Source organism: Notamacropus eugenii, chromosome 1 (genome assembly GCF_028372415.1).
Source record: "Notamacropus eugenii isolate mMacEug1 chromosome 1, mMacEug1.pri_v2, whole genome shotgun sequence".
In the NCBI taxonomy this organism is placed as follows: Eukaryota; Metazoa; Chordata; class Mammalia; order Diprotodontia; family Macropodidae; genus Notamacropus; species Notamacropus eugenii.
Window position 1 is genome coordinate 366,816,225 of NC_092872.1, and position 13,079 is coordinate 366,829,303.

At 40.1% G+C, this 13,079-nt stretch overlaps 2 protein-coding genes across 6 annotated transcripts in view; one reads left to right on the top strand and one right to left on the bottom strand.

Annotated features, from left to right (window-relative positions):
* STING1 (stimulator of interferon response cGAMP interactor 1) overlaps positions 1-1,789 on the bottom strand; it is a 46,176-nt gene extending 44,387 nt beyond the window's left edge. The window contains exons 1-2 of one of the 2 annotated variants that reach the window (XM_072630477.1): positions 1,643-1,789; positions 98-342 (exon numbers count right to left, since the gene is read on the bottom strand). The gene's annotated coding sequence lies outside the window, so the exon portion shown is untranslated. Of the gene's footprint in view, positions 1-97; positions 343-1,642 lie in introns of those variants that run through there. The other variant, XM_072630478.1, reaches the window with a different exon arrangement.
* The window catches only part of UBE2D2 (ubiquitin conjugating enzyme E2 D2), a 40,773-nt gene continuing 28,512 nt past the window's right edge, over positions 819-13,079 (top strand). The window contains exons 1-2 of one of the 4 annotated variants that reach the window (XM_072630482.1): positions 894-1,376; positions 12,409-12,638. In XM_072630482.1, coding sequence (XP_072486583.1) covers positions 12,555-12,638 — 84 coding nt within the window. In that variant the 5' untranslated portion in view covers positions 894-1,376; positions 12,409-12,554. Of the gene's footprint in view, positions 1,377-2,094; positions 2,235-12,408; positions 12,639-13,079 lie in introns of those variants that run through there. The other 3 variants (XM_072630483.1, XM_072630484.1, XM_072630485.1) reach the window with 3 other exon arrangements.

The window sequence follows — 13,079 nt, forward strand, 5'->3', positions numbered from 1 at the left end:
ACAGTTCCAGGGTTTTCCGGCGGGTCAGCACCAGCCTCTGGAGAGCCGGGAAACAAGGCCTAGTTGTCAAATAAAACTTCCACGTGGCATATTATACCTGCGCACCCCCAGTCCGGTTCCTCCAAGGGAGCAGGGTCCCCAGGGCTCTTCCCAGGGCGATTAACCTCTTGTCGGAGAGGACGGGAAGACCAGAGCCCTAGGCCCGGCTTTGCTCCGGGGAGAGGCCCGCAGCATTCCGCTGTTCTGGGGGTCAACTCCGCATCGGTAAAGCCGGCATGACGACAGCCCAGAGCCGACCCCGGAGGCTCGCCAGAGTCCAAGTCAAGTGTATCTGAAAGTTATCTGAAAAGTAGGGGGAGAAAGTCAAAGTCAAGGAAGAAGTCATTACAGCTCCCGGCGCCTGCCCGGCCAGGACGAAGAGTGCGCGGCGAAACCCCCACATGGCCTCCGCGCAGACAGCGGCGACCCCAGGTTCCCGAGGCCGACCCCTTCCAACTCTCGCAGCTCTCCCCCAGGCATCGCGAGATTCCACTCCTAGGCCCCCCCCCCCCCACCAGCGTCATCTTCTCCGGCGGCCGCGGTGGCGGCGTCGGCGGCAGCATCAGCGGCATCACACCCTCCGACGGTATCCATCCGCCACCCCTTCCAACTCCACTTCCTCCTCAGCCTTCTCTCCGTCCGTTTCCTCTGGTGCAGCACCGTTGGTACCATTCCGTCGGCTCTGACGGGCTTCCTGTCGAGGAAAGGACCCCACCGCTGAGAAGGGCCCCAGGCCCGGAGGGAGCGGCGCGGACTACTCTCTTCCTCCTTGGCGGAGGGATCTGCGGAGGCGGCGTCGGCGCAGCAGCGGCGGCGGAGGCGGCGGTGGTGGCGGCGGCGGCGGCGGTGGCGGCGCCGGTGGTGGAGGAGGAGGTAGCAGCAGCGCATAAAGGGGCCGCCGCCGGGTGATGCGGTCCTTGCTGCGGTAGCGCCCAAGAGCCGAGTCCGGGGATCCACCGGAGGGGTCTACCCCGCCCCCTCCCCTCCCCCTACCCCTCGTTCCTCCCCCTCCCTGCCGCTGCGGCCTCCCAGCCCGGGCACCGCACTTCCCTCCATCCCTCCATCCCTCCTCCTCCCCAATCCCCTTCCCTGGTCCCCCCGCCCCGTCGCCGCTGCCTGCTGCCGCCGGCCCCTCTCCTCCAGGCCGGTGCCGCTCCCCGCCTTCCCTAACACCCCCAATCCCTTCCTTCCTCTCCCCCCCACGGCAAGAAATCGCCGCGGCCTAGCTCCCTCCACCTTCCCCTCTTCCCCTCCCCGTCCCTCTCCCCCATCCCCGTCCTCGCCCCGGGGTCCGCCGCCACCCGTCTCACACAATGGCTCTGAAGAGAATCCACAAGGTAAGGGCCGGGCCCCGAGTCAGGAGGGGCCTAGTCGGGCCCAGCAGGCCTGGGCCCGCGGGTGCTGCTGCTCCCCTTGGCTTCCTCACTGTGATCCCCCGCCGCCCACCCACCCTGGACCACACACCCCGACCTCTTCCCGGGCTTGTCTGGTTGGCAGGGCGGGGGCTGGGGGGAGGAGGAGGAGGAGGAGGGCCCTGCCAAAGGTTTCTTTTTTCCTCCCCCACTCCCAGTGATGGCGCCCGGAGAGGCCCGGGGTTCCTTGCCTGCTGCTAGGCCTGAGTTTGGCTCCTCTCAGCAAGCATTTCGGGGAAGCCCACCTTCCCGTCGCCACTTCCCGGCTCTGTCTCTGAATCTCCAGGGTCTCACTCTCTTGGGTCATCCGACCCCACCCCACCCCCACCCCCACAACTCCCACAGCTGCGCCTCGGGGCTATTGTCCCGTAGGAGGTGGAGAGGAAGTGTGGGGTCGGAAAGTGGCCTCTTCATTTCCCCTCTCCCGCCTCCTCTAGCCCCCTCTTAGGTGGGCCAGACTTTCCCGTCTGGAGCCAGATCTAGACCTCGTAGTGAGTGAGAAACGAAAGAAAAGGCTTCCCCACCCAGAGGGGAGAACTAAAAACCGGGTGGAAGGTCGGGACACATCCGCATACTCAGATTGTCGAGAAACTGTTATTGCAGGAAGTTAAGGAGGAAATAATATGCTTAATCCGAGAGAGGGGGAGTAGAGGGAGCGCTGTTTTATTCCCTTTAGGTCGCCATGTGTACAGTCAGCAGCTACCATTTCACTTTGAAGTAGAACTCCTGCACGTACAAGATCTTTAATTTTGAAAAAGAGGATGAAACCTTCCAACATCCAAAGTCAGTAAAGGAATTTTGCAAAATAACTTCAAAAGTGATTATACATTCCATGGAACGTGGGCATTTTTGTTCAGTTTCTGTCATTGCTTTTCCACTTTCCTTTTTATGGTTGGGTTGAGTTTTGATGGGTCAGCTTTCCATTAGGTACTTCATGATAAATTCTGTAGTTTAGAAGATGAACTTTGACAGTTTGAAGGTAAGAAGTTTTTCCCGCTGACTTTGTGAAACATCAATCTGTACTGTTTGTTGCCGCTACTTTATTATGACTTCTGTACCATTTGGCATGGATTATTTTCTTGGAAATAAGGCATCTATAGTAGCTTTGATTTTGTGCATCAGTTAAATACTTAGTATTTTGGCAGTACAAGGTCTGGTGAAATGTACATGGTGTTTAAGATGTAAACTACTTTGAGGTGTGTATGTTTAAACCCAACTTCATACAGCAGCGGGCACCAACCTGATTCTTGATAAAAGAACTTGAGTAATTTGAGATTGCATCTAGTTTTTCTTAAGTAGATTGTCTTCTGGTCTTCCTGGTTCCTAACGTGCTAAAATCAATCTCTGGCCAAAAGAAGAAACAAACTAATTTTGGATAAGTAAAGATCCCTTAAGTAACTTCAGCTCCAACTTCATTCTTTTTTATTTCTGCTGCAGTATGGTTTTTAACTCTTAAAAAAATAAAGACTTCATAGAATCTGAATTGAAGGAAATTTTGCTTACCTAACCCAGAACAGGAATCCTTTCATTAACAGTAGCCAGCCAGTAGCATTCTTGGATTTAAAGTTTTTTAAACAGTTTTCGAACTGGAAAGAACCTCAGATCATCTGGTCAACTCTTTAATTTTCCGCATAAAGAAACTGAGACCATAGAGGTTAAGCAGTTTGCCTAAAGTCACATGAGCAAATAAATGGCTTGAACCCAGGTCCTTTACCTTCATACTTGGTATATTAAACTTTTATGTGGCTTTTTTAGTCCTCCCCCCAATAATTAGTCTTGAGTTTCTTCAGCTTTAATATACCTGAAAGCTGACATTATGTAGGCATCTGATTATACCTGAGAGCATGACATAGACATTCTAATATGCAGTGCCTCAGCATTCATTAATAAAATTGTGTGTTCCTTGGTTCAGTAATGTTATCAGTTATCTGACACTGTCAAAGGAACTTTTTTCATGAAATATACACATGAATGGCAACATTTCATTTGAATCATTTTGATGAAATTCATCTAAAAACACCCTTCTTTGTCATAACAGCAGTCTTGATGATTCAGGGGCATTGTTATTGCACCATGTTTTATGTATATATTATGGTGCCCTTAGGAGTTATTGAGAAACCCTTTAAAAAGTTCCAGATTATTATATTTGTAGTGTTTTTAAGTCTCTTTAGTTTATATGCTTGGTGCCTACTATGTGCAAGGTACTCTTACCCTTTTTAATCCTTCTGTCACTTCCTGTTGCTTGCTGTCATTGTTCCTTCCTCTAGCATTACCACTTTTGGCTTTCTCATTTGATGTTTCAAAGCTTCAGAGCCCTGAGAAACCAGATCACACTTCTTAGAATTGTATCAGTGAATAGGCTCAGAGTGAAGCGCATGAACCTTGTTGGTACCTGAACTTTATGAATTCTTTCTTGGCTGCCTATAGACCATTTGAAGGTATGCTGAATAATTGGAAGTCAGATAATCAACAGACATGTATTAAGCACCTACAGTGGGCCAGATACTGTGTACAGGATAGCAATACAAAGAATGAAACAATTTCCTACTCTCAAAGTGTGGTGAGTGAACTCTTATTAAAAATATAGTTGTTAAAAGTTACCTTTTTGAAAATTCAGTGGTATTAACTGTATTTTTTACCTTGTCTTGTGAAGAGTAGAAAATTGACCCCACCAAACTGGGAAGGACTGCTTTACTGAGGTCCAAGAAAACCTAAAGTAAATCACCAAACTAGATTTTAAAAATATATTTGTACCTACTGCAGTTACAGCTATACTAATTAGTATAGAGTATAATGCTTTTTAAAAAAATTAGTTTAATAAACTAAGGTGATTACTGAGAACCATTTCTACTTCTATAACAAATACTTTTTCTTAATTAGAAACTAAGTAGTACGATGAAAAAAACACTGACTTTAGACACAGAAAGTTTGGAATCAAATCCTACTACTTTCACTATCTATACCTTCAGTGAGTGAGTCTCTGAGCTTCCATTTCTCCATCTGTAAAATGGGAGGAGGGGGGAACAAGGAGAATGGAGTTGAACCAGACAAGTTTATAAGGCTCCTTTCAGCCCTTAAGCCATCTGTGAATGGCATTATACTGTTAAAACAGTAGGTGATTTTTAAGAGATAGTGCCTCGGAAAACACAGTATAGTAACAAGAATAGATATAGGATTTGAGCTTCAGATTTAGTGGCATTTTATGGATAATCTGTTCTTTTTTGAATTGGGGATGAAAATATGACCAGTGGGTTCGGGATGTCTTAAACATTTGAACCATAATATTTAACCTTTTAAAACCTGATGTGAGAATGGTTTGGCCATTAGGCAAGATTAAAATTGTTTAATTGGCATAGGCTATAGCTTTAATGCCCTTGTTATGGTTTGTTAAAGTTGAGCTAGAAACACTAATCTGATATAATGTAAAAGTTTACTTGTCGTTCTTGCCATTATCTCCTTTTCACATTATAAGTGTATATTATAACAGAAAGATTCACAAAGTTTTTATGAGTTGGAGCCTACAATGACTTGATCTGGTTCTTGCAAAGGATGTGGAAAAGTTGTGACTTAGATACATCAATGGACTCATATCTTTATCACTTTGGGTAATCTGAATCTTTGCCTATATGCTTTATAGTCCATACACTGAAGTCTTCTGTGACTGTTAATATTTTGTAGATAAAATTGCATTGCTTGGAGCAAACCATTTGCCCTTGGCCTTCGTAGATCTGTACATACTTGATATATACAAGTCATTGTTGGTAATATACTTTAGTCTCCTTAGGCAACTAAGTGGCAAAGTGTATAGAAATGGGCTTGGAGTCAGGAAGACGTGAGTTCAAATTTAGCCTCAAACACTAACTAGCTGTGTGACATTGAGCAAGGGGATAATAATAGGGTTGTCGTGAGGGTCAAATGAGATAATGTTTGTAAAAAAAAGTGCTTAGCTCAGTGCCTGGCACATAGTAGGCACTTCAAAGATGCTTATTCCCTTTCACCTGCTGTCTTGTCCTGCAGTTTTTGATTCTTGGGAGATCCTGGTGCTCCAGGTGTGTTTTGTAGTTGTAACATCACCAAGAGAATATTGGTGTTAAAGATTACTTTTTTTAAAGATATGTGTAAGAAATATAATGTATAAAAATTAGCTAATGGTGCTATGCAGAGCTGTTAGTGATTAATAAATAAATGCTCGGTGGAAGAATATTGTTCTCTCCTGAAAGTCCTGTCATAATTTTTCACATTACAAAAGAACAGATAGACTCTTTATATAATGCTTCAGTGAATAACTTTTTTTAAATAGCAGTTTCCTAATACATTTCCTCCCCATCCCCCCAAATCTGCTATTATTTAAATCCACATCCACCTGATATTTTATTTGGAGTGCCTCATTCTCTGTAAGTGCTGTTGACTGGAAGTGAGGGGTGGGAATTATTTGAAAACTAAAAGCAAATCAGCTTATATTGGTAATGGACAGTTCCAAAGAAGAAATGCTTCCAATATTTTTGATCAGGTGTTCCATTTATATTTTCAATGTAGTGTTTGGCAAGTTTCCAAGATAGTGTGCCCCAATGAACTCAGTTGTTGTCAAGGAGCCACTGTCTCTGCATTAGGGCAGTAGGAAGGAATCTTCTGACTTTGTAGTAGGAGAGATGTGGTCCTAGTTAAACAAGTTGAGTTTAGGACAGATTTTTCTTTATAAAAAATAGGTCATTAGGTTCCCAGACCAACTTATAAGGGTCCATTTAACAAATAATATATCTTAATAATACTTTTTGTACATCAGCCTTTTAGTTTGTGACTGGCCCAGAAAAGTCAGTTCTTATAGTTTTTTAATAGATATGGTGATTGTAGAAAAAATGGCAGTCAGTTTGTTCCTACATAACTGGTTATCACTGACAACAACTTTAGTTGATCCATGAAGTTGGGAGAATCTTAAAAATTTGAGATCTCATCATTCGTGTACTTTTCCCCAGAGCTACTGAATTGAAATAAGTATTGAACTCTAATTGGATTAAAAAAAAAAAAATTAATGCAGAAGGGAACTGTGTCCCTTTTTACTGTAAATGTAAAGACCCTACTTTACAAATACTCTCTCTCTCTTCTTAACATGTTTCTAATACTTAGTTACAGTGATAGTATATTGTTTCTTGGGGTGGAAATATATTCTCCTAGTGACAAGTAACAGTATATATGTAGCAAAAAGTTTATCCTGTGAACACAACTCCTCCCTCCTTTTCCCCCAATATGTGGAACACTGTTAAGAAGCATGAGCTTCTCTTTAACCTTCGTGAGCCTTTTCAGGGCTACAGGTTCCATATAGGTTATGGTGTGATTGAATGTTACATTTAACTGTAATGGAAAGTGCAAGTTAGAGCTACAGAAGATTTCAGTGATATTTTTAGGTTATGAATAGCCTCCTAAAAAGACTGCTTGATAGATGTGGGACAGGAAGATGTTCTGTTGAGGATGATTACCCTCCCAAGACTCCATCTTCAAGGTTGTTAAGTTAGAGTCATCATAGCATCTTAGAACCAGGAATAACTTGAGACATTATATAATTCATTCCTTTATTATACAGGTGAAGTGATTTGATTCACATTAGATTAGCTGTTATTTAGTGGCAGAAGAAGGATTAGAATAACCCAGGACTCTTGACTCTTGGTTCTTTGTCTTCCTTCCACATTGGCCTATTACTGTTCAGAGCTGTGACTTCTGTCAGAAAATTGATTTATATTCTTTGTACCTTAATTGTTTTCATCTTGAGCAAAATTTCTTCTATCTTGACATAAGATTCAGCTAAGCTTTATTATGCTATTGCTGACATAGTAGAGTAGGCCTCTTCATGAAATGGATATATTTTTAAGCATACTTGTTTCATTTTCTGTGTTAAGTAGAAAGTATGTTAAATTCCAACGGAAAGAATTTTCTGTTTCAAGGCAGTACTCACGAACAATCTTTAAAATTTTGGATTAGTAGGATGGACATAGCCTAACAATTTCCCATTCAGCAAGAATTTTATTAATAAGGTGCCTATTTATATGCACAGTATGAAGATATTAGCAATACAAAGTCCCTGTTGAAGAAGGTACACGACTTATGAACAAATAAATATATACAGGATAACACAACATACAAAATAAAGTAATGGGGATCAGGAAAAGCCTTTTTTAGGAGGTGGCAAGTGACCTATGTCTTGAAAAATGAAAGAAATGAAAGCACTGAATAGGTTGAAAAAATAATGCAACAGTAGAGTTCTTTGGGGTACACTATCTTGGAAACTAGCCAAACACTACACTGAAAGTATAAATGAAACACCTGATCAAAAAATAGTACAGTGAAGGACTGAATTATATAATGTCTCAAGTTATTCCTGATTCTAAGATGCTATGATGACTCTAACCTTGAAGATGGAGTCTTGGGAAGGTAATCGTCCTCAACAGAACATCTTTCTGTCCCATATCTATTATAAGTAAGTAGTAACTATTCAGAAGGGAAAGATTTCTTTAAACTCTTAATGTTTTTGTCATTACAAGATGATAACTTGCTTTAAGTGAAATTCGCTTAAAAATTTCACAGCAGAAATCTTTGGAAAGGTTTGTGTAATCACTTTAGATTCTCCTGTAATGCCTGTTTAGTCCTTTCTTTAGAAACAATAAAAAGTAAGAGGTTCCATTTTATTTAGCATTAGTAATTAACTTCAGTGTAGGATCAAAAAGCTAAGTAACAACAGCTTGTTAGTAACAGCAGCATAGGTTATGATGCAGAAATAAACACTGGTAAGCCATGATGGATATGTAACTTGAATGTTTAAAAAAAAAAATACAGGCAAAATAGACTTGTTTGAGGGCACTATTGTAAGTTTGCTGCAAACTGTCTTTAAGGAGCCACCGAATCCCAAATAAGTTTCTTGCTAGTTTTAGTACTTATTTGGAAAGAAGACTTCTCTTAAGGCAAATTGTCTTTAATTCCTAAGGAATCTATACATGTGAAAAGACTCACTTCAGGGAACAGTATCCTCCTTCAAGCATTTGGGTCCACTTCTGGTTGCTGGCATGACTAGAATTTGCCCTTAGGAATAAAAGGGGAGAACTGTAGTTTTAATTTTCACATTCTAGGATAGAAAGAAGGCCAGGTTTAGGTTAATCTAGAGATTGAAGACTCTTCCTCTGGATCATTGTAGACTAATAAACCTGTGGATGCACAGGTGCTAAATTTTATTAACGCTCACTTGAGACTAATTGGGGATGGAGTGAGAGAGGAGTAGACCTCAGATATCACCATATTATAAAGAATGTTTTTGCCCTGTCATCCTAGCATGAATTTAATTGGTACCTTGGTATTGGATTAGTTTCTTGATTTTTAAAAACAGAACTTGCTGCCTTTCCTCACATCTTCCTTGTGGTCAGAAAAGGCTTAGTTTTCAAGGTTTTAAAGAGAACATGATATTTAAGTTAAGTGTTGCTGTTAGAAGTTGTATAATTTTCTGCCAAAGATCGAATATTTAATGGGCTATAAGTTAAATCTGCAAGGTGATAGATTTGTCTTGGGACATAGAAATTTTTTTGTCCCTTGTCAATAAGAGAGTGTTGGTTGCTAGGATCTATCTAGTTGATATCAAAGGCATTTATATATTCACTTTCTTTAGTGTTCCACAGTAATAATACCAGAAGCAGATAAGATTTCATGTTCAAGTAAACTACCTTGTACCATTTAAGTGCCTAATATATATGCCCAGGCGGTGTGCTTAGGGCTGAGAATACAAATATGAAAAAGATTGTTCCTGCCCTCACAGAGTTTACAATCCTAGAGGAGGAAGATAGTATACAAAGGGAAGTTGAAACATACAGGGGGAGGTACCAGATGTGGGGGCATGACAGAGAAGTCTAAAGAGTATCATCTAGTTTTTAGGCTTTTTGTGATAAAGTTTAGAAAAATCAATCACTATTCATAATACAGCACATCATTGTGAACTAATGTTTTTTATTTGTGAATTTGGGGTTTTTGTGTGTGATTCCATTTTCTTTTTTTTAATGATCTCAGATTTCCTTAGTTAAAAGTGTTTCCAGAGAAACCATTTTAGTTGGATCAGATAGACTAAATAAAGAGTTTATATAGACCCAGAACATAAACATTTGATATTTTCCCTAAAATATAACTTAGGATGTTTCCTTTTGGTATTTTGTTTTTTCGTCCTTGTGATGTCCACTTTGGTTCTCAATCTAGGGATGAAAAGAAGCAGTATTAAGATATTGAAGTATAAGTATATTAAGATGTTAAAGTCTTTTTAAAGTTTTGTCAGAATACACTTCTTTTGTTATAAAATTAGAATGTTAGATTTGGATTTCCCTACCTAGAAAACCTTTAAAGCTGTAATAGTTGTATCAAAATGAGGTGGAAGCCTACCAGCTGTCTTCCGTGGTAAAGGTCTGATATTCTTAGTCAACCCAGTGCCCAGCAACTTGAAGGAGGAGAGAAAAGGTATTAATCTTATCCTGACCTCTAATACTGATCATAATTCTGCATAACCTCAACAGTAAACCTGTGTAAGAAACTCTCCTGAAACAAAGTGCTACTTTTTATAGTAGCAAAGAAATGGAAGCCACGTAAAGTGCCTATTGATTTGGGGCAGGATGGAATAACCAGATAAATTATGCTACTTGAATATGATAGAATATTACTGCAGCACAGTCCAAGAAAGGATGAATATGAGTAATTCAGAGAATCTTAAGAAGACTTACATGAACTGTTGAAGGATGATGTAAGCAAGAAACAACATAGACAATATACAGTAATGGAAATGAAAAAATGGGAGGGCGGGAGATTGAACTCTCTAATTATAATCTTCAAACTTAGTTCCATAGAAGAGGTAAAAAATATACCTTCCTTCCTTCATTACAGAGTTGGGAAATGTGGAAAGTTTGCATATATTGTAGTGAGTGTGCTGGGTTTATTGAACTACTTTTTCCCTCCTCCTTCTAAACTTTTGTTAAAAAGGGAGGCTGGGGGAACAGTTTTATAAAAGGTATCAATAAAAAGTACTTATATTTCTTAAAAGGAAGTACTAGCTGGACTGTAATATACTTGCATAATTAATTCACAGTATCTTTATTCCCTATGTAACAGATTTGAGAATTTACTGGCATACTAGCTCCACTGTGCAAATCTCAGAAGTGCTTTCTGGAAATATTCCAGTGGTTACTCCCACTTTGGTGGTTAGTAGGATTATATATGATATCTGTTAGCTGATGAAGAAAATACTTCAACTTTGAAAGTGAATGGCCACTGTAGAAGAGATAAGAAAATGTATTTCTCTTCTTTCCTTGGATAGGGTGTGGTAGACTTTGGGTGGAGAACATTGCATCTGTAGTAGTTATGTCTTGGTTTTAACTGGTTGGTTTTTTTTTTTTTGTTACAAAGGAAGACTCACTAGGTTGGGACAGAGGGAGTGATATCCAGAAATGATTGATCTGAAGAAAAACAGGATCATAGATTTTGAGCTGGAAGGGACCTCATAGGTCATCTAGTCAGCTCCCTTCTCCCCTTCCTCTTTCTTTCCCATCTTTTCCTGCTGTTTTGCAGATGAGGAAATATAGAGTATAAACGAGGGGGAGGGGCTGGAGGGGGTAGATGTTGGAAAATGATGGAGAAAATATACTTATTAAATTTATACATTTTGTTCTATAATACTCATTACTTAAACGTTTAAGCAGTTGCTAAAGCATGCCAACACACGTGCAAGAATGCCCAAGCTTAATTGCATATTGGGTCTTCTTATATGGTACTTTATCTCACAATCCATATATTACTTGGTACAGGTGAAATAGAAATCCGTGACAGAGAGAAGTTTTTGTTCATGATTTAAATTCTTCGTTTCCCCTGTTGTCATTGTACTGTAATGTATCTTTCACAAGACTGTACTAAATTTAGTGGTTCAAACTATGGAAGTGTTTCCCAAGAAGAAGATGAAGAGGAAAGAGACGAGGGCCAAATAGAGAGTTTTGAGGGAGAGCTTTCTGCTTGGGTGGATATGAAGGAGATGAAGAACTGATAAAAGGGACAATAAAGGAGAGGCATGAGGAGAAAATTAGAGTTTCTTTGAGACTAAGAAAGGGAAAAACCTTCAGCATTAGAAGATTCAGCAGTATAATAATGCTATAGAGATATTAAGAATGATGAGGACTAAGGGGAAAAGCCATTGGTAATTGAGCCTCTTTAAATAGTTTTTCCCAAAGCATCTATTCATTCATCTCTGTTAACATAAGCCTAATGCTCTATGATGGTTTTTGTTTGTTTTTTAAAAATGGACTAGTCTGTAACTGGGAGACTTTAATAAATCACATGCTGGGGTTGCATTATTTGGGGGGGATCAGAAGTGTTCTAATTGTTAATTATATTTTAAAATAATTTACATGATATAATTTGAATCTTAGTTGCAGATTCTTCTTTCCTTCCTCTAAACTATTTGTAAGTAAGTACACAGTTTCCTAGCCCACCAAAATTATAATGGCATGATTTTCAGCCAGTTGGTAGTCTATTCTATATGAAGAAAATAATTAGTACAAAAGTTGACTCAAACAGTGATCATATTGATTGGAGTGTATTTTTTCTTTAACCCCAGCAAAATGTCTGCATTCTTTTGACACTGCAAGGGAAATACAAAGTTCTAAAATTTGCAGACATTGATATATATTTAGAGATAAAATCAATCAAAAATAGTGCATTAGGTTTCGAAGATTTCATCTCTAGGTTAACAAATTCAAGTGCTTAGCCTCTAATTGAAAATAACTCAGAAAGCAATGCTTGACTGTTGATTTGGTGGGATGTGTTAGAGAGGAACAAATAATGGGATGTTCCCACATTTTCCTCTTGATGGCCTATGCCCAGCACTTTTTAGCATCCTCAAAGCATCCTAGGATGGAACTTTTACTCTTTGCTCTCTTTTCCCTCTTTTCTCCAGGTTGGGGCCATGGTGGTGATCAATGTTGGTGGTATGTGTTGGAGGCATTTCTTGCCAAAATAACCAAAGTTCCTTTTTGGTGTCTATGGATCACAGATGTACCTCCTAACAGCATCTTTCCCAGACTCTTGCAGACATCTTGAGGAATGACATACTTACTAAACAGATGTTATCAACACCAGGGGTCAGCTGGAGACCCTGGCCACCCAAGTGCCAGAGAGCAGCCTCTGGTATTATGATGTTTTTCTTCACTGCTAATTTCCAGGGTCCTCCCAGAATAGTGGCATCAGCTGGCCTAACTTAACTGTCCACCTTCTGGAAACCTTGCTATATCTCCTTCCCCATGTCAAATCTTGAAATGAGCATTAGAGATATCTAAAGGCTTGTGCTTTTGTGGCTGAGAACTCTAAGTTGAGTATACTGAAGTAGAGGAATACCCATATTATATTTCTCTGGTAACCTGTTCTATCTCTCCTGTGCCATACATAAATGGGACAGGGCTGTTAATTTACTTTGGAGTAAAAATTGAGCAAAACAACACTAATAAAAAGGAGACTATTCAAATTTGAGAGTTTTTGTTAAATACTGTAGATATTTGGAATTAAATTTATTCAAGTTAGGCAAACAAAAGACTTTTTTCCTTTTAACTTTAAAAAAACTTTTAAGAGAGA